At 54.5% G+C, this 20290-nt stretch overlaps 3 protein-coding genes across 4 annotated transcripts in view; all 3 read left to right on the top strand.

Annotated features, from left to right (window-relative positions):
- The window catches only part of ARID3C (AT-rich interaction domain 3C), a 31049-nt gene extending 19774 nt beyond the window's left edge, over nt 1–11275 (top strand). The window contains exons 3-7 of the mRNA XM_080371305.1: nt 3099–3282; nt 3493–3737; nt 4047–4310; nt 4489–4578; nt 5403–11275. Of these exons, the coding sequence (XP_080227431.1) occupies nt 3099–3282; nt 3493–3737; nt 4047–4310; nt 4489–4578; nt 5403–5545 (926 nt within the window). The 3' untranslated portion in view covers nt 5546–11275. The remainder of the gene's footprint in view (nt 1–3098; nt 3283–3492; nt 3738–4046; nt 4311–4488; nt 4579–5402) is intronic.
- A 77-nt stretch (nt 11276–11352) lies between these two features.
- Nucleotides 11353–16074, top strand: DCTN3 (dynactin subunit 3). 2 transcript variants are annotated; one of them, XM_080371319.1, is made up of 7 exons: nt 11353–11487; nt 11632–11716; nt 12682–12768; nt 13376–13459; nt 14114–14172; nt 14904–14963; nt 15662–16074. In XM_080371319.1, the coding sequence occupies exons 1-7, from the start codon at nt 11395–11397 to the stop codon at nt 15749–15751; spliced, it is 558 nt and encodes a 185-aa protein (XP_080227445.1). In that variant the 5' UTR covers nt 11353–11394; the 3' UTR covers nt 15752–16074. The 2 variants fall into 2 exon arrangements, with proteins under 2 accessions (XP_080227445.1, XP_080227446.1); XM_080371320.1 differs by lacking the exon at nt 12682–12768.
- A 903-nt stretch (nt 16075–16977) lies between these two features.
- RPP25L (ribonuclease P/MRP subunit p25 like) lies at nt 16978–20012 on the top strand. The gene is made up of 2 exons (XM_080371318.1): nt 16978–17122; nt 18654–20012. Exon 2 carries the CDS (start codon nt 18663–18665, stop codon nt 19221–19223), a length of 561 nt encoding a protein of 186 aa, XP_080227444.1. The 5' UTR covers nt 16978–17122; nt 18654–18662; the 3' UTR covers nt 19224–20012.
- The last annotated feature ends 278 nt before the right edge of the window (nt 20013–20290 follow it).

The raw sequence follows: 20290 nt of genomic DNA, 5'->3' as shown, positions 1-20290 counted from the left end.
GGGGCGAGCTGGCTCCCAGGGACTCGATAAATGTTTTAACCTTCGCCCTCCCTGGCTGGGCCTGCGACAATTAAAAGTTGCCGAGCGCGGGCGTGTGGCCGGCTGTATTAATTAGAGCCTTTTGCTGGTGTGTGGATTAATGAACATGCCGCTCAATAGCCAGTAAACCCCAGGCAGAGGTTAATGCCAAGCTAATTAACAGGGGAAGGCTAGGGGGGGGGGGTATGGGAGCAGCGGGGGTGGCCGTGTATGGGGCAAGGGTGGTCAGAAAGCGGCGGTTGCCCCCCAGCCATACCTGTGGGAAGGGTGGTGAGGGTATTCATCTGCCTGTAGGGCAGCAGCCGTTGACTTCTGTGTTGGGCTGAGACCCCACACCTTTATTTCATTCAGGGCTGTGCTGCAGGTGGCTGGCACAGCTGTGAGGGTCATACTGGAGCCTGGCTGGAGGCAGGGGGAGCTGGATACCACCCCATGGGTGCCCCTCGGTCCCTCTGGTCTTGGTGCAGGGCTGCAGGGAGTGAGTGGGAGCATCAGTGCTGCCTCAGCCCCCCAGCATCCATCAGCCACAAGATTCATGGGCTGTTCTGTGGCTTCATTATCTCTCTCTCCAGAGCTAATTAACTCCCTCACCATTGGGGCCGGGGCTAATTAAGAAAGTGCCCGGTGGTGCTGGGAGGAGGGAGGGAGCCCGATGCTTCCGTGCTAATGCTGTTTCTCATCCCTCTGTGTCCGGCTGTCCTGCTTCTGTCCCCTCCATCCCATACCATCTCTGAGTGGGTGGCATCCCCCCGAGGAGGGCAGGCAGGAGTGTGGGTGCAAGTGGGGCTGTGCAGGTGGGGGTGTGCATGCATCTGTTGGAGGAGTGGGGGATTTTGGAGCTGGCTAGCAAAGAGGAAGGGAACAGAGGGGCTGCCAGGCAGGGACAGCATCCTGGGGGTCATCAGGGGCTGTCTCAGAAGTGGTACCCATGAGCCAGTATGGGTGCTGCTGGGGTGTCCAGGGGTGCATGGCCAGAGGGCTGCAACCCCTGGGTTGTGTCCCCAAGGTGGCATTGGGCCAGGGGGATTGATTCCTACAGGGTGAGCCCTAATGAAAGGGGTGGTGTCCCCCCTGCTGTCTGTCAGAGCAGTTTTGGCACTGGTGTTTGTCAGCAGGGTGGAAAACTGGTGTGGCTGGAAAACGGGTTGGGAACAGCCCCGCTGGGGCAGACATCAGGGACCCCATGTCGCAAGGCAGGGACACCTGGCCCCAGTGGCTTGGGGGTGTGGTACCATCACCCCCATCAGACATGGGGTACAGGCAGTTGGGCACCTCATCCCCATGCCCCAACCTCTATAGCACCCCAAAATTGCTGAGTTGGGACATAGGGGGACTATTTCTGTATTTGCTCATTGGGGGCCTGCAGGGCTCCCCATCTCCCCACCAAGAGGAGGGCTCTGCTGATAACACAGGATCATTAATCAGTCAAGGAGCTAATTGCAACACCACAATGGCTGCATCACCTCCCTGGCTTTTGTGCTCACCATAGCCAGGGCCGGGGCCATCACTCTGCGGGAACGCAGACAGGTCCCTTTGTCAGTGGGACGGGCACTGGTCGCCTGCCCTGCACAGCCCCAAGATTAATGGTGAGCTGCTTTCGTTAGCCACCATGGCTGGGGAGGGGGGAAGAGAAAAGAAGTCCACGGGCCATTGATAAGGGCTGAGACACTACAAACTCATTGGCATGTTAGGGTGATGGGGTGCCCTCAAATCAGACCCTCCCGAGGTGATGGGGCTGGTGCCAGCGCTCCCCAGGCAGGGCTGGGGAGGGACTGCCAGCAGATATCCAGTCAGTGTCTCTGCCTTTTTCCCAGGAGGATAAACTCCTCTCCCCCTTCCTGACTGGGCAAACAACACAGACACACACAAAAAAAGTTAAATGAACTCAGTAAAGGAATAAAAAGAGCTCATTTTTCAGGCTTATGTGAAGAAGCCAAGCCAATATCGGGGCCATAAATTAGGGATGCTAGAGGATGGCGGTGAGTGACAGCTTCGTTTGGGGGGTGAAGCGTGGCTGTGACAGCCTCCCACAGCCAAATGGATGGCTTTCCGATACTGCCTACGCCCTGCCACCCCACAGGAGGAATAAATATGGGGTGGGATGGGGCAGAACGGGATGGGGTGGGAAGGGATGCTGATCCTTTCTCTGGTCTGCTGCAGCCCTCAGCCACTATCTGGACTATTGCCCTGAGGTGCTGCGGGGCAGACCAAGACTGTGGGGCTATTTGGGGGTGCTAGGAAAGTGGGAAGGGGTCCCCAGTAGCTGTGGGGACCATGCTGGGCTCACAGAGCCCTGATGGCTCCATGTCCTCTTGCCCTATGGCCTTGGGGGGGGAGGGGGTGATGCTGGGGGACCAAGGGTCAGGGTCTCTACTGAGGGCACCTGAAGGAGATTTGGGGTCAGTGCCTCTTGAAGTGGGGCTCTTTAAGCAGTCAGGGGGCTGCTGGGGGGGATCTGGTGGGGAGTCTTTCCAAGGACTCTTGGGGGGTCCCTCTCTATGGGCCTCAGAGGGGGATTTTTAAGAGACCTCTCTATGGGCAGGTTGTAGGTTGAGTCCCTCCAGAAGGGTTATGGGGGGTGTCCCTTTATGAATTTTAGATGGTATCTGTCTTTATGAGACTCTGAAAGGGGGTTACAGACAGAGTCCTTCTAGGATGCTCTGAGAGATTTTGTGGGGAGATGCTCTACAGGGAAATCTAAGAGTTGTGGGGGGACAACTCTCTCTAAGGGGCTCTGAAGGAGGCATGTTGGCCATCCTGCTGTGCTCCCACATGCCAGCTGAGACTGTACTCAGCTCCACTGACAGCTCCATTGATGTCAACCCTGTGCCAGCATGCTGGGGTCTGCCCTGCTCAGGGGCACAGTGCCACTCTCCCAGGCACCCTGGGGTCCTGCCTGCACCCCCTGTACCTGTAGGTGCTCAGCCAGGCACAGAGACACATCTGCCCTTGTGGGGTAGCCAGTACCTGCAGTGGCAGTGGGGATAAGGTGGGGGCTCTGTCACCAGGGAGTGGGGCTCACCCCACACCCTTTTGTCTCTCCTGTGTGCAACTGGAAGGGACGCCTGTGAACCGCATCCCCATCATGGCCAAGCAAGTGCTGGACCTGTACACATTGTACCAGCTCGTGACAGACAAGGGTGGCCTAGTTGAAGTCATCAACAAGAAGATCTGGCGGGACATCACCAAGGGCCTCAACCTGCCTACCTCCATCACCAGTGCTGCCTTCACCCTCCGCACGCAGTGAGCACCTGTCGGTGGTGGTGGGTGGTGGGCATTGCCCTGGGGCACCCGCTGGCTTGGATGCCCCAGAGCCCTGAGTGGGGTCTGGCATGGGGTACCCCAAAAGAGGATGGAGGGCTTTGCCCCTTCCCAGGTTCCATCCCCACTCGGCACAGGGCTGGCTGGGAGGTGCATGATGCTGGATCTTACCTGGGCTCTCTCCCCGTGCAGATACATGAAGTACCTGTATCCCTATGAATGTGAGAAGCGGGCGCTCAGCTCTCCCAGGCAGCTCCAAGCTGCCATTGACAGCAACCGTCGGGAAAGCCGGAGGCAGACTTTTGACACAACAGCCTACAGCTACGCGCCATCCAACACCCCAGCCCTTCTGGGCTCCCACAGGATGCCTCTGCCATCTCTTGGCATCACTACGCACAACTGCAATCAGTTTGGCCAAATGTACACTGTTAAACAAGGTGGGTGAGGACCACATCTGCCCTGCAGTGGGCACTCTCCCTGGGGATAGACACTACTCTGGCAGCAGAGATGTCCTCTGTCTGCTCTTGCACTTTTTACTTGGGGCATATGGGAAAAAAATTGGGGTTTTAGTCCTTCTCTGGGACTGAGAAAGGTTTATTTCTCTTGGCTTTGGAGGAGGACCAAGCCCAGATGCTGGGGCTGGTGGCCTACCCTGCTGCATACTAGTGGGATGGAGGTGGCACTGCTGGGGATGGTGAGACGGGGCGGCAGTGGGGGAACATGCTGAGGTCTTTTGGTCATTGCAGAGAATAACATGCTGGCAGCAGCAGGGCCAGGACACTTTGCTACCCCAGTGGGACTGCCCAGTCACCATCTGTCAGTGGCCCAAGCAGCTGCCTCACAGGCAGTGGCACCGGACCAGCTGCAAGAGAAGCTGGAGATGAGCAAGCCCCCAGAGAAGAAGATGGCCCTAGCAGAGGAGCAGCAGAGGCTGATGCAACATACGCTGCAGCAGAATCTCCTGGGCATGGCCTCCCAGTTTCCCATGAACATCACGATCTCCAACCAAGGTAGCAAGATACAACACCTCAGCTTGGGTCACCCCATCCCTTAACACCCCAGGAGGGAGCAGCAGGAGCTGGAGGGGAAGCATGGATACCCATAGAGGCTGGTGCCCCGCTTCTCTCTCTTAGGCAGATTCTTGTTTCTGTTTCTCTTAACACTCATATTGTTATTTCCTTTCCCCAGATGACAGACAGGAGACCGCATCGAACCTGTCCACCAACAGCATTAGCAGTATCAACATGTCAATAGGTATAAATGGAGTTGTCTACACAGGTAAATAGAAGGGCCGCTTGGCCCATGTAATTGTGGCTGGGAAATCCAATAACTTATAGCCACTGCCTGGCCAGGAAGTCCTTCCTTCAATCTGATGTCTTTACTATAAAATCCATCATAATGAAGTGTCAGGGCCTGGAGAGATGGGGCAGAAGAAGGAGGGGGTCAGTGAGGAGGGAAATTGGCCCCCAGCAAGGACTAGCAGTGAAGGGCCAAAGTAGGTGATGGATAGATGGATGGACAGACAGACAGATGGATGGACTTGGGCTGAGAAGGGCAAAAATGCACCTGGAGTTATCCCCCACCACGGTGTCCTGCAGGCAGGGCTTGGATTTGGGTTCACCCTGATGCATGTGTGCCTAGAGGATCTCTGGCTGTTTGTGGGGCTGGCTGGTTGCAAAGCATCGTAGTGGATGCAGGGAAGGATGTTTGGGTGCTTTACTGGAGCAGAGGCTTCTTTGGGATGCTGATACGCACCTACCTGGCTAAGCAGTTCATCCCGTGCCCCCCAGCTACCTGCCTGCCCTGCTGAGACAGCCCCAAATAAAACTGATGGCTTTTCCTTTAGGACTTAAATATTTAATGAGCTGGAAAGGTCAGGGCTAACCAGCATATGGGACCATCAGCCAAACAGTCCTGGGCCACCCCATGGACTGCTCCATGTTGGTGAGGGTGGCTGGGCTGGGGAAAGCACCAGAGGTGATAGGGGGTGCTGGAGCCCCGAGGGGTGCTAGTCCCACCCTCCCAAGCCAGCATGCTGGGGGCCAGGCAAGCAGAGCTGCCAACCCTGGGCTTGCCCTAACCCCCTTACTTTTGCTTCTCAGGTGTCCTGTCTGCCCACCAGCCCCCGGCGCCACTGACACCCGATGGAGGGAGCACCAACAGCTGGCCAAACCCTGTGCCTGCTCCAAACCCACTGCTCCAAGCCCGCTTGCACAGCTGCACTCCCTCCAGCACCTCGCTGTAAGGGAGTTGTGCCCTCCATCCCTGAAAGCAGCTGGGGGTTCCAGGGTCCTGGGGGCCTGAGCTGTGGGACCCAGCTGGGCCAGCAAGGTGAGATAGCAGACCCAAAGGTGCCTCTTGCTGCAATACTGAGCCTTCTCTGTGCAAAGCTGTGAGCACTCATGTGGGCCCTTCTGTCCCTTAGCACTGCATATGGGGCCCCTTCTCTGCGTGTGCCATCCCACACATGCACCTTCTTTCCCAGGCGCTACCCCCCAGTGACCCCCTCCCACACAGTTCCTGCCTGCCATGCTGCCTGGGGTACCCCTGGGCTTCATATATTGCAGCTCCTATAGCCACCCCAATGCATGTACCACAGCCCCTATACACACCCCAGTGCTAGACTGCATCCTTCCTGTTCAATATGCAACTCAGTGTGCATAGTGCATCTCTTAGGTATTTTCACCCCTATACATGTCTCTATGCACATTTACACTATACACTTCCTTATAAACACTTTTGATGTGTCGGCTGCCTCCCCTACCTACCACATCCCCCATATGCTTCTCTAGTGCACATATTTTATCTCCTATATACAACTTGGTGCCCACATGATGTCACCTGTGCAAACAGTGCAGTCTCTTTGCACTGCAGCCCCCATAAACTGTAGCCCCTATACACTGCATCCCCTACGTACTTCACTCCCTACACACTGCTGACCCCCCCTAGGCAGCCCTCGTGCACTGCCTGGGCTTGCTTCCCCTGCCCTGAGACATCCCCCCAGGGTCTTGGGTACCCCCTGGGCACCCCAGGGTGGTGGCATCTCAACCACCTGGTCCTTAACTCAGAGAGATCATCCTGCGGGCAGATAATGGGGAAAATGGTGAGTGAGGTATGACAGCTTTTTAGGTGGGGATGGAGCTTATAGGGGTGGGGGTGGAGGTGGAGGGTGGGCCTTGATATAGGAGCGGGGATTGCTTGTGCACTTGGAGGAGCTTGTTGGGGGAGACTAGACCAGACCAGACCGGGCTTGACTGGACGAGAAAGCACAAAGGAAAAAGGAAGAAGACAGGGCAAAGGAAAAGGATGTGAAAGAGGAAAGGAAAATGAAAGCCCAGCAGTGCTTCCTACTGCTAAAGACCACCTGGACACTGGTGTCCCCAGCCAGCAGGGAAACTGAGGGCATTCAGAGCTACCTCGTTGAGGTCAGGTGGGTGCCTTCTGCATCTGCATGCACTCCTGGGTGCCAAAGCAGGCAAGCATGGAACAACACTCACCTCTGCTTCAGTCTGAGAGTCTGGGCCTCAGTGCTGCTGGCTCCCTCAGCACTCCAATGGCAGCCGCACAACTCTTTTATGTCTAAAATAAAATTTAACTGCTAAACCAAACCAGTGTTGAGAGTTGTATGCGTGACATGGTGGCACCTGCCAGGCTCCAGTGCCCAGGCTGGGGACAGTTTGGGAAGGGCAAGACACCACAGCCTGTGACACCCTGTGGTAGCAGCTGTAGTGCCTGAGGTCTCACAGCCTGCCTCGCCTTCACCTCCGGCACAGGGTTGACTTAGTTTCTGGGGGCTCTTGAGTTGCAAACAGGTGCCTTGCACCCACCAGGGCCCTCAAGCATGGGCTGGATCAGACTGAGCATCAGCTCCAGCCCTGCCAGCCAGTCTGTGGGTCTCCTCGGCCCCACAAGCTACCCAGTGGCAGCTCACCCATGGGTGGGGATGCCGTTAGGCTGCCTGTGCCAGGTAACGAGCATGGCTGTGGGATTCCTAGGGCCATGGTGGTGGGGCTGTGAGGTTGCACCAGGTGAAATGCAAGCAGTGCTGGGACAGCCTGGCGTCTGGGCCGCACTCACAGAGGGCACGGGTGACCCAGCTGGAGTTGGGAGATGCAAGCACATTCATGGATGCTCACAGGTGCACATGTGAATATGCATAGGTGCATATGGGAAAGCACGGAGGCACGCAGACAGGTAAGTTACCACACTCGTACACGCAGATTACTTGTGCTCCCTCATACAAACTCAGTGGCATGCACGCTTACACACAGTCACACTCGCACATATGTGTACGAGTGGACATGCTCACGCATGCACACGTACTTGCATACACATGCAGCCATCCATACGTACGAGGAGGCTACAGGGAGCTCCCATGGCGACAGACACCCCTGCCAACGGCTGCCGTGAGGACAGGCCCACGCCGGCACCCATGCAGCGAGGTCCCTGGCACCGAAGGGGACAGAAGCTCTTGTCTCAGGGGTCGTCCCTGGCGGCAGCCCCACGCCCCGGGGACACCCCCAGTACCCCCAGGGACAGCGCCGGACCGCAGCCTCGGGCCCGGCTGGGCGGCGCGGGCGCTGTCCGGGGTGCTGCAGCACCCCGCCCCCGGGCAGGGTAACACGACGGGGACACGTTGGGGGTTGGGGACACGGGGGGTGCGTGTTTGCGCGTACCAGGCTGCGGAAAGGTTTCCTGTGCCTGTGCAAGTCCGTATAAGCGGGTGCCCCGGGCTGCGGTGGGGTTCCCCCTGTGTGTGTGCTTGTCTCTGTGTGCCCCTGGCTGAAAGATGGCCCCAGGGTGTTTGCTCTGGTGTAGGGGCACCGGGGTGCGAGACAGCCAAGCCCTGGCACAGAAATCCCACAGCCATAGCACAGCCCAGCACATCCCACCAGACAGAGCTGGAGTGGGATCGATGCAGCCTTAATTGGGGTCTTGTGTACCCTGTCACTGCCGGGCAGCGCCAGCCACAGCTCATCGAGCGCCAGGGCCCCAGGGAGCAAGGAGGGCGCATGCTGGCCTCGTCCCCACTCATTATGCAGCTCAGGGGGTAATGTGTGCTGCCATGCTCCCTGGGGGGCTCGGGGACACAGCTGCTGTCACCTGAGTAACCAGCCCTGATTGATGCCCACTTCCCATGTCCCACAGGGACTGTAATTGAGCAGGAGGGAGGAGACTGAGAATGCGGGAATGATCCAGCCTAGCAGGAAGAACGATGGATCTGGCCTCAGTATTGGGCTGGGGACCAGTGGCTGTGGCATCAGCGTGTGACCACAGGCTCCAGGGATGGGGACAGGGTCGACGGCCTCCTCTCAGCTGCAAGGAGTGGGGGCCAAATTCACTGTGCACTGTGCTGGGCTATGGGCAGCCAGTGCTGTGGCTTCAGCTGTGTTCCAAGTCTCACAGGATGGATGGGACTCTAAGTGGTGGATGTTTGCCAATCCCAACCCCCCCCAGTGCCTGAGTCCCAGGACTGCCTGAATTTCTCACCTTGGGGAAGTAGGTGATCTGTAACCCTCTAGCACAGGCATTTGTATATTGATGGGCATCACCTATCACGCTGGGCACAGGTCACAGTAGAGCCAGTACCCTCTAAACACAGACCAGCACTTTGTGCACAGTCCCTAGCCCTTTCTGCAGTCCCTAGCCACTTCTGCTAATGAAGCTATTCCTATTTGTCACCTTTGTAGAACAAAGTTCAGTCCTTCCCCTCTGAAGATATCTCTTCCACAGCCCAGATATCAATCACTGGAAAAAAAGACAGAGCACATAGAGACTCAGCCTGCTCCTCCTGCCCCACTGCTCTGCACAGCTCCTCTAGGGAGATCTGGTGGGCCATAAGAGTTGCTGGGGCCCTGAGCCACACTACAGATTTCTCCTACAACCTGGCAGTCTGACACAACTCCCTATAGGAACACATCAGGAAGGACAAAGCTCTTTCAGGCCATAGTGGGTTTTGCTCTCAGTAAAGTGCACTGTGAAGATCCCCAAAGCTATCCAGCCTGCATTGACAGGCACATTAACAAAGTACTCACTATTAAGAGATGGTTTTGACCTAAGAACCTCTCTTGGGACCTTAACTGGGTGTTCCCTGGTGCCTAGGACGTGGCAGTGCAACACCCAGCCCCATGCTCACACAGCCTGTGGGGAACACAGACTGCCCTCCAGCTTGGGACAGCTCTGGCAGAGCTGAGGTTGCATAGGCACAACACGACAGTGGCAGGTTGAACAACGGGCTGCAAGGAACATCACAAGGTGCTCTGAAGACTCCTGAACGTCTCCCTCTGTAGTATGAAAATTGTGGTGGTGTATCTTGCACCCTCCTTGGGCTGCTTTATGATCTCAGGAACCCTCATTAGGCCTTACCTCTGTGTAGTTAAGCAGTGAAGTGTCACTTGACTGTACTAGCAACTCATGCACAGTTGAGACAGGAAATGGCACTGGCTGCAGCAGAAACATCCCTTATCTGCACAATACCACCTGCTAGCCTTGGAGCATTCCTTATCTGGACCATATCATTAACAAGTCTAGGAACACTTTATTATGTCTCCAAGTGGTAAGATAACACTGTCAATAGAATGTTCAGAAAAAAATCCATTAAAAAACAACACAGATTGTGGCCCGGATGGAATATTACTGATCACAAACAAAACTAAAAAAAACCCAACAAACAACCACAAAAACCAAGGCCCTAAGTGAGGCCCTTTGAGATATGCTGGGCCACAGCAGGCTGCAAACACTGTTTCCCTCTGAGTGGGATGCCTCTCAGGGTTCACAGACTCCCAAGTCTGAGATATGAGGCAGACTGTTGCTGAAAACTGACAACAGGACCGGGGCTGTTTTTCCTGCTTCTCAAGCCTCAACCCTTGACCCCACTGATTAGTGAAAAGGCATTTAGCCTGAGTATTTCACTGAACCTGAGAGGAACTTGTAATAGATGTGTACCTTTGTCCATGCATCTCTGTACATCTGTTTGTGTCTGTATACATGCGTGTGAATTGATTCAGGAACTTCCTAATAAGTATAGTGTAAGTACTACCATTTTGAATCCATAGTTAAGTCATTTCTATAATTTAATAAATCCTATTTGATTCACTTTGTAAATGATAAATTACTCAACCATTAAGACCTGTTAAAATCCTATGATCAGCGTTAAACTGTGCATATTCCTTATATCCTTTAGAAATTAACCATTGACCAAGTCTGGATCTAGCCACACCTAAGCTCTATTCAGAGTTTAGAAAGTAAGGAGGTGCACTCTGAACTTGTGAGTCAACAGGAGGGTCTCTCTTACCCTTTTACGGTTTTAGTCTCTGTGTAAAACATTCCAGTTTGATTCTTTGTGTGATTTATCTGTACAGTAAGCAACAAAGTGAACCTTGCCATGAAACTTTGTGAAGTTGTGCTGCCACAAATTCCTATTAAAACTATTTTGTTCATACCTTTGATGGTGACTTTTTAAGCAACTTAGCCTAAACCACTCGTTGGTGACAGAAAGTGGTGGATGCTGCTACCATGAATTCATCTCATCCCTTTGAGAGAGCCTTGTAATTGCAAGTGCCGGCTGCAGGCCGTGGTGAGGCAGGGGCTGGCTGCTGCATCCATTAGTGCCTCACTTTTTAGTCAATGTCACCTGCAGCGGTCGATAGGAGAAAGGTGAACCCGGGCAGGCTGAGGCCTGGGGGAAAGCCTGCGGCAGCCTCCTGGATTTCAAAGGCCCCGCATCCACACGGCCCATAGATCGCTGTATCAATTTCTTTTAATATATCCGAGCACCTCTTTCCTGGAGGAGCATGCCGGAATGAAGCGGCGATCGACCGCCCGGGTGGCAGGAGGCCTGCACACCTCCCTCTGCAGTGCAAATCACCATCGACCGGCTGCAGCCTCCCCTCCTCGCCTCTGGCGGCGGCTTCGCACCTCCCGCCCCGACCCCCGGGAGCCGCCCCCCTCCATCCCATCCTCCCGGCTCCATCACCCCTTCCCGGCCCGGCGAGCCCCGTCTCCACGGCAACGGCGGCCCCTGGCAACGCGCCGCCATGGCAACGGGCAGGGGCGGGGCGGAAGTGGCGCGCTCCTTTTCCGGACGGCGGCAAGATGGCGGCAGGGGCGGTGGAGCTGCAGCGGATGCAGTGGCGGCTGGAGGAGCTGGAGCAGCGGGTCGGCGTCGGGGCCTGCGGGCCGTGCAAGGTGCTGGGGGGGACCCCGCAGAGTCCAGGGGACGGCTCTGCCCGCCCTTGGGCCCGGCCCGGCCCGGCCACCCCTCGGGGCTCGGCCCAGGCCCGGGCCTGGCGGGGGCTGACAGGCCCGTCGTCTTCCTGTGTGCCTCTGCAGGTGGCGGACGAGGTGGGGAAGGTGCAGATGGCGCTGAGCAATATCACCGGCAAGAGGGAGAGGATCAAAATCCTGTTTAAGAAAAGTGGGTGGCCTCGGGGAGGGGGCACCGGGAGGAATCGGAGGGGCTGAGGGAGTTCAAAACCGCTGTGTGGCGTTTCATTTCTCTAAACAAAAATGCCTTCCGCCCACTTCCCCTCCCTGTCCCCGTGTGACCCCCTTTGATTTGGACTCTTGTTTTGCATATTTTTCAGAGCAATAAGTAACGGAGTGAGGTCTTTCTGCTTATGATTCTCCCACTCAGCTGTTGGGGGTGGGAAGCGGGCTGCTGCAACGTGTTGTTTGCTTGATGTCTGCCTTTATTGGTGCAGTGGTTTGCTCTGCCTGAAATGCAGCCCTTGAAAGTTGTTAGAGCATGAGGTCCTGAAATGACTTCTTGCATGCTTGGACTTCTCGGGCATGCTAGAGCAGCTTTCCCCTGTCTGTGTGATGAGAGCAATAAAAATCACAGACAGGCACTGGTGGATGGATCTGGAGAGCTGCCTCCAAACTGGGGGTTATCGGGAGCAGACACTGGAGCAGTGCTTTGTCCTGCAAAGCTGTCTCTTGGCCAAGTTTTGCTGTCTAATATAGCAGAAGGAGCAGGCTGCGTAAGGAATGGCATTGTGGTCCAAGGCTGAGGTGGCCATTCAGTATAAAAATGCAAACCATGTATTTGTAGATGATTTTAATAACCAGGATGGAGGGCTATTGGCTGCTTGTTTTTTTTTGAGAACAGGAAGAAGCAGGTTTCGCTCACCTTTTAATAACATTATCCAAACAAAAAGCAAGTGTTGCAGTTGTCCATAACAAAGCAGTTATTTGGCTGGAACTGTTAGTTCTTGGTCACAGTGCTCCAAAGTCACGTATTTTCAACTGCTATAGTAATTAATGAATCTGAAAAAAAATTACTCTACGTGGGGAGTGTTTACAAAGTAACCTCATGTATGGCATGGGGGAAAATTGCAGTTGTAAATGCAATAACATCTCTGCTACTGTTTTTTACTCTAGTTGAAGATGTAATAAAATATATTGACCCTCAGTACATTGATAGGATGGCTGTTCCAGATGCCATGAAGCTGCAGTTCATCTTGGCAGGTATGGCATGAAATGAGAGGAGACAGGAGTTTTTTTAGCACTGCAAAAGTTGTCTTTTACCTAAGCTGAATTGGAATGGATTTCTTCTCTTCACTTGTAAGGATCTGGCAAGGCACTCTCTTTAGAGCCATCAGAGAGATGGTTTCTGCAAAGATGTCTGTCACCCATAGTGCTCACTTGTGTACATCCGTACACATCTTTTTAGTATTGAGCAGTTTAACCGTGAATTAATAAAAGGTTTAAAAGAAAAACTGGAGCTAGAACAGTTTTCGTCACCCTGCTTCTGAATACTGTCAGGTCTGTGACAGAAATGGAAGACCTTTGGATGTATTTTAAATACCTTCTAGCCTTGTCCTCTTTTGCCCCGAAGAATTTGGTTCAGCCTTTTGTTGTTATAGTCTGTGAATGAAACTTGGTGGAGATTCTCTGCCTTAAACTGGTGAGAAACAAGATCCAGGGATGAGCCACGCAAAAGGCTAAACAAGATTATAAACAAACCCTTTCTGTATAGCTAGATCAGCTCGGAGAGGTACCTCACCAGTACTGCTGAAAAGCCAAAGCAGAGTCTTGTATTTACCAGTGTTGCTTCTTGTCTCTCCCCAACCAGACAAGCAGGTTATTAATTCCCGAGCAGCTCTTCTGGAGCAGGTGAAGAACCTCCAGCCCATCTTGGACAGTGCCAGCATCCAAGGTACGCATGTTCTTCTGCAAGTTTGAGGTGGAAATGCCACCCCACAAGCTGTTGTCTATGCTCTTTTTTTTTTTTTTTTTTTTTTTCTTGAGCCTCAGACTAGAGGAGAGGATAGCTAAGCACACAAAACGTGGTGTGAGAAAAGGATGTACAAACTTAGTGGTACGTCTGCTCCTCCCTTATGCTGCTCTCATGTCCCGTGCAAGGTCAAGGAGGTGATAGAATATTTCAGGAACTAGGTTACAGACAGCAGCTTGGCAGAGACAATGGAGACTGGCATGCTGTTCCTGCCTTTGAGCTCTTTTACATCCAGAATATCCCTTGTTCCTGGTGTAGGTAGAGATGCCTTTTTAATTGCTAATCATAACATTAATCCAAGTGGTTTTCTGTGATATAGTTCTTGACTAACTGTCGCTGCAGGCATCCCCTAACTCATGCCATCTAGAAGCAGTCAGCAAGTAAACTTGGTATTTAATGCACAGGGTAGCTAAGGGGTTTTTATGGTATGGAAGGTGTGTTTGTGTGTATGGCACTACCACTCAGTGAGTGGAGTTCTGCTGTGATGTGCTTGTGCAGAAGGAATGGTCTTTAGTTTGGGAACTAATGCCATGTGCTGTAACACAAATGAAATACATTTCTGTTCTTTGCTTTCAGCGGTTCCTGACCATGCTACCAAACTACAGCGACTCTCTCAAATCCACATACAGCAGCAGGTAGTGTGAATACTCTTGACAGTCTTGACTAGCAGGGAGGAGGAACTATTGGTTAGTGGCTGTACTGACACCACTGTATTTGCAGGCTCATTTACAGCACGTTCTTTCAATCACAGGATATTCATACTGCAATCTTAAAGGAGTTTAAGCACTTGGCAGAGGAAGTAGCCAGGATTTCTGATAGTTGAGTCTGACTCAAAAAAAGCTTTGCTTACCATAACCCTGCTCAAAACAGAGGTTTGAGTGACACTTAATAAGCAGTGGAGGGTTTAACCAGCTGGTGTTCCCACTATTAGTGGGGCACTGAGGTCAGGCATTGCACTCTTCCAGTGTCCTTAGTCTCTGGAAAGCTGTTGATGCTGTCATCTTGTCACTTCACCCTTTCTTTCCCCATTTGAGTGCTTCTGGAGCAGGCAGCGAGCAGCCTGGGAAGTGTCTAATGACCCCTTTCAGCATTTTGCTTTGAGTTTCTGTTCTGGGGCAAGCAAAGCATGGGTGCTGAGGAGAGGCAGGCAGTAGTGCAAGCCCAGGGACTTTAGCGCTTCATCAGCATAGGTGTTTGTAACCTTTCTCTTCACTGTTGAGACCCTTCCAGCTGCAGTGAGTGGCCAGGGTCTGAGCCCTGATCTCGGTACTGGCCTTGGATGAACTTCCCCCCATGCTGTCAGGGACTGGGAGGACAGATGTGCTTCAACTTTATTGCTCACTCACTGCGGCTCCCCTTTTTACAGGAACAGTGTCATGATCTCACTGATGATGTCAAGATTCTCCTTGAAGACTACAACAAAATGGTATCCTTTGAGTCTGGGGTCTGACACAGCTGAACTGCTCACCTGTCTCCTGGGGTGCGTTCCCCCATCAAATACTGTTGAACCCCCAGCCATGGGTTTAACAGCTAGTGCTGCTTCTGACGTGACACTTGTGTCCCTGCCATACTTTTAGGAGTAGAGCCAAGGGTCAGAACTGCCTGTCCCTGAGATGGGAAGGGTAGGGTGCCACCTGTGAGCCAGAGCCCCTGCACTGGATTTATTCACAGTGTGGCTCAGCGTGAAGAAGTAGTGTAGCCTGCATGCTGGTGCAGAGCTGGCACTGGCCAGTTGGACACTGGCATCTCTGTCAGGTGAATGGTGGTCCCTGTAATCTGCCTGAGCCGAACAGCGGCTAATCCTGGCTGTGTATGATCCCAGTGCTGAGACATGTCCTAAAACCACAAGTGGGTAGAGCAGCTTTGCTCAAGGAAGCCCCTTAAATGCAGTGCTGCACAGTGTTCAGAAAGTGCCTTTTGGACTCCCAACAGTATTTGGTGCTCTGCAGTGGGTCAGCACCTGGATGGTTTGAGTCTCTGCGGGCTTCTACAGCCTGATGCTCCAGGCCTTTCCCTCTCCCAAGGAATTTGGATTCTTAACAGTGCTGTTGGGCTGTCAGGGTACTCTGACCCTGGTTTCTTCCATGAAGTTTCCACGTCTCTTTCCTTAAGAGTCATGTCCAGACCCTGCTTCTCTCCAAGCAGTTTGTTCAGTGGAATGAAATATTGACACGGCTGGAAACAGCCAAGGAAGAGAAACCTGCAGCAGAGTGATAGGAGAGCTGGGAGTGTGGAGAACCCGGGGACCCTGCTAGCCTTGGGTCTCTGGAGAGGCTGAAGCACAGCTTGCACCCTGCTGTCTTAGCATCTTCCCAGTTGGTGCGAGCATGCTGCAAGTGATATCACAGGCTCTTGGGGGGGCACCCTGCGTCCACTGCTGGGCTGTGTTGGCCCCATATTGAAGCCACCCTACTTCCTTTTTAATATGCTACTGTTTGCAAATCTTGCACTTCCCTGAAATACATTTCGGTTTGTGACATACTTAAAAATCCCTTTCTGCTCTTACTGTGGACCATAGTAAAGTCCTGAAATGCTAACTGGGTTGTCTTTTTGTTCTTGGGTACAAGGACTCCTTGCACTGTCCCTCCCGTGTGGTTTTCCCCAGGTGGGGAAGTGCAGATGCCTCCTGGCAGCCTGTGAGCCAAGGCCCGCAAGCCCCTTTCAGTCCCACAGCCTTCCCCAGACATGCTCTCCTGGCTCATTCTTCCCATTCTGGTGAGGACTGTGGCCTGGTGGGGCTTTTCCCACAGGCTGTTCCCCCATCTCTGCACTGAGAGGAGACAGCGGTTCTCAGCCTTATCCTGCCTCTGCACACCCGAGTGTGCTGCAAGCGAGAGCCCTTGGCCGGCTGCTTCCCCTCCGGGGAGTGATGGGAACTGTGCCTTGCCTGATCTGGCCACAGCCTGGAGTTTCTCCTGGCACAAAGGTCTTGCAGAGTTCCGAGGTCTTGCTTTTGGAAGGGTCCCAATCCCTTCTGCTCGGCAAGACACGGACCAGCCGTGTGTGACCTGGGAGCTGGCAGCAATGGGGCAGGCTCCAGCAGGGATGTTGGGAGAAGCTTGGCTGTCCCTGCGCCCTCACCTGGCCAGCGAGCTCACACCTGAGCGCACCGCGGCGGGGCTGCAGGCCTGCCGAAAGGCCCCCCCCAGCTCCGGGGACCCCCGGGTGCCCGTGAAGCGGTGCTGCCGCTAGGCCTGCGCTGGGACCCGACCTTCCTCCGGCTGGGATAACGGGCTGCTTCAGCCAGGCCAGGCGCGCTCGCAGGCGCCCCCGCCGCGGGTGCGCACCGCGGGCAGCCGCCGTGCCCGGAGCAAGCGGGAGCAGGGAGTGACCATACCGGGAGCGGGACGGCACGGTGCGGCGCCGCCGCCAGCTGCGCCCCGCTGCCCCCGGGGCGGGAGCGCTCGCTCGGGCCTCGGCCGCGGCGGGAGGGGCGTGGCCGCGCACAGCGCCCCGCCCCGGAACGGTGACGTAAGCGGAAGGTGGGGCGCGAGCTCCGCCCCCCTTCTTCCGCCCGCCCTAGCGCTTGCGCGCGCCCCGTGCCGGCCGCCATCTTGTGGCGAGGGGCTCGCTGAGGCGGCGCAGGTGAGAGCCGATCCCGCACCCCCACCCTGCTCTATCGAGGTCCGGCCTCCTCCTGGGATCCTGTAGGGCATCTGGCTTCTCTGTGGGCCCCTGTAGTGCAGCCCGGCCTCCTCCTGGGCGCCTGCAGCGGCACCTGGCCTCCCCGCAGACCCTCGCAGTGGGGCCTGTTGCTTTCCCCCGCCCGCCTCATCCCTCCCCGTAGCAGCGGCCTGGCCTCCCCTCAGGCCCCTGTGGAAGCCAGCTGGCATCCCTGCTCCCCCGGCCTCCCGGTTGGCCTCCCACCGGCGGGCGTTCCTTGTCGCAGCGGCCTGGCCTTGCCCGGGGCCCTGTGATACCAGCCTCGTCTGCCCTCACTTTCCAGTAGCAGTGGCTTTGGCGAACCCTCGCACCCGCACTGGTCGCAGCCCCCCAGCAGTGGCTTGGCCTTCCGAGCTAGTACAGCAGGGAGTGTGACCTTCCCTACCATTCTCTCTGACAGTTTGCAACCCCATCCTCCATAGCAGCGGTGTCCCTAGCGCCTGTTGCAGTGTCTGGTACTGCTCTTCCCCAGTATAGCTGGGTACATGCTGGGCCCCCAGGTACCGATGGTGGCCTGCTGCTGTGCTGTGGGTGAGGGCCTCGTGGAGGGCATGTGCTTCAGAGGTATAGAGAGGAAACACTGACCTGCCCTGTTTCCACAGGGGATTTGGTACAAGGTGCTGGCTCTGGGTGAAACAGAGTTCATGAGCCTTCAGATAACAAAGCCTTAATGCTGCATGCTTGGGCTCCCTGTGGTGGGGAGGGCAGCGCCCTATGCGGATTAGGCAGATCTCCATCGGGATGCCAGTAGAGGAACCCTGCCTTGGCAGAGAGGGGAGCTGTGAGACTGGACCTCTCTGTCTTTTTGTGTTTCCTCAGAGAACCTTTTTTTTGTTGTATCATGTGCCTTTCTGTTGTTCTGCTGCTTGCTGGCCACGTGTCTCCTGCTTGCAACCTCTGGCTTGCCGCTTTTGTGACGTGCACTGTTTTAAATGTCCAGTCCCTGGCCTTTCACTTAGGCTGCTAGTTATGGGGCTCAGAGCCCTGCTACCCTGTTTCTATAACATAAGCGAGCTGCTGCAGGTGAGCTGTGCCTGGGTTCATTGTGTGCATGTTCTGGTGTGGCTCATGGGTTGCAGCTGTGGTTGGTATTCCCCTGGCTTCTGTCCCCAGTAACCTCAACTCACTTATTTCTTCTCTGTTTTCCCCTGAGATACTGCCTGTATTTTTCACTTCATCCTGCTTAGGCCCACAATACCAACTTTGTTACTTTCACCGCCTGCCTGTTGGGGCCCAGGCTGCCTTTTGGCAGTGTTTGTGCTGTGGGTACATGCTGAGGAAGACTGGGTACAAGTGACTCCTCAGCATGGAGGACACTCTTGGCTTTTCAGGATCCCTGACTGATGGCTCAGAGTGCCCTTTAGAGGAAGGATTGTAGCTAATGGTGGTGAGAGTTTCTTTGCGCAGCAATTATAGTGGGAGTTTGTATTAACAGATCCATTCTCCTTTCCAGCGCTGCAGAATGGAGAACTATAAGAAGACCAAAATTGTAGAGAAACCTTGCCCTCAGCCTTTCACCAACCTGCCCCCTGATATTATTGAAATGAAAGTGAAGGATGGGAGCAAAATCAGAAATCTGATGGGCTATGCCATCAGCAAGATGGAGCTGGACTCTGTGAGACAGATTCTTTTCACTGGCTCAGGCAAGGCTGTCAGCAAGACCATTACCTGCGTGGAAATCATGAAACGAAGGCTCAAAGAGCTGCACCAGATCACCAAAGTGCTCTTCAAACAGATTGAAGAGATCTGGGAACCCATTGTGCCTGAGGCAGGCCTCGATGCCTTGACAGTGAAGAGAAACATTCCTGCCATATGTGTCCTACTCAGCAAAGATGCCCTCGATCCTCAGGAGCCAGGATACCAGGCTCCAGGCTCTTTTGACGCCTTCTGGATTGAGACACTTCAAGCTGAGTCCCAAGGCCAGATGAAGAGGAAGCAGCGTGGAGGCCAGGGAGCTGGCAGCACAGGAAGACACCCTCAGTCTGCTGGAGGAGCGCCTGGGGAGTCCTGCGCTAAGTCCTGAGATGCTGGCACTGCATTTGGGTGTAATTTGGGGGAGTTACAGAAACAAGCCAGCTGCTGTAGCTGGGAAGCTGTTGCTGAACACAGGGGCTTGCAGGGGAGGGCAGGAGAAGTTAACTGTGTGAAAATGGATGTGGCTGTAACTGTCTGAAACTGTGTTTTGGCAAGTTCCCTTGTCAAAGGCTGCCAGGCTGTGCTCCTTCACATGTGGTTTGGGGAGGACACGAGTCACCTCTGCTTGACCAAGAACTGTTTGCATCTTGTCAGTGAGCTGCGGCAAACAGCCGCTCACTGAATGCAGTTTCAGCTGCTTGGGGTGGTACAGCAGCCCAGGCAGCAGGTGTGCGTGCCAGGCTGCTTTTGTGGTGGTGGGTGGAGGTGACTTGCTGTGGTACAGAGGGGAGATGTGGATTCTCCTGGCTGCCACCTGCATCACCAGAGCTCTTGTGAGCGGGCATGGGGCTGGGTTGGCTACTTCTGTGCTTCAGAGTCCCATCTGCTGAGCCTGTCAGACAGTTTGATTGTTGGACTGCAGGGATACAACTCCCATCTGTGATTGTGTGCACGTAGTGCCCTTTCTGTCCTCCTTTCCCCTTGGTGGAGCTGACAGTTACACTTACCTCTGCCAAAGTGGCAGGAGTCAACTTGTAACCAGCCTGAAATCCTGTAGTTGTGCAAGGGCCCTGGGATTGTGGTAATGGTAAGCTCCAAAGGGCCCTGTTCTTGCCCCTTTCTGCTCCATTACAATGCACAGAGATGTGTTTTAAAATAAAGTTTCCTCTTCATGCAACATGAACTTTGTCATGTCTTCCTCATCCCACTGGAGGTCACCCTGTAAGCGTTGTTGGTGGGGCTGCGGCTGCCAGCTGAAACGTGCTCTTTGAGCGAGAGGGGACCTGCTGCTCCACGTTTGTCACTCTCATGACTGTAAATGGACCATGATGTGAGGGGGTGAGGTTTTCATCGTGCCTTCAGCGTTCACCTTTAATATCCAGGTTGGGGTTTTTTTATGGGAAGCTTTTTTGCTAATTTTTTGTTGTTCCTTTAAACCAACTAGAACTGTAGTCT

This window comes from Falco punctatus (assembly GCF_963210335.1).
Source record: "Falco punctatus genome assembly, chromosome: Z".
In the NCBI taxonomy this organism is placed as follows: domain Eukaryota; kingdom Metazoa; phylum Chordata; class Aves; order Falconiformes; family Falconidae; genus Falco; species Falco punctatus.
The sequence above is the reverse complement of the archived record's forward strand: the minus strand, read 5'-3'. Positions and strand labels throughout refer to the sequence as shown.

What these genes read in the sequence shown, in the direction of transcription:
- RPP25L (XM_080371318.1), top strand. Translation starts at nt 18,663, where the DNA reads ATGGAGAACTATAAGAAGACCAAAATTGTAGAGAAACCTTGCCCTCAG.
- DCTN3 (XM_080371319.1), top strand. Translation starts at nt 11,395, where the DNA reads ATGGCGGCAGGGGCGGTGGAGCTGCAGCGGATGCAGTGGCGGCTGGAG. An exon ending in CAAAATCCTGTTTAAGAAAA is followed by an intron (nt 11,717 to 12,681) that starts GTGGGTGGCCTC and finishes TTTTTACTCTAG; the next exon opens with TTGAAGATGTAATAAAATAT. An exon ending in GGACAGTGCCAGCATCCAAG is followed by an intron (nt 13,460 to 14,113) that starts GTACGCATGTTC and finishes CTTTGCTTTCAG; the next exon opens with CGGTTCCTGACCATGCTACC.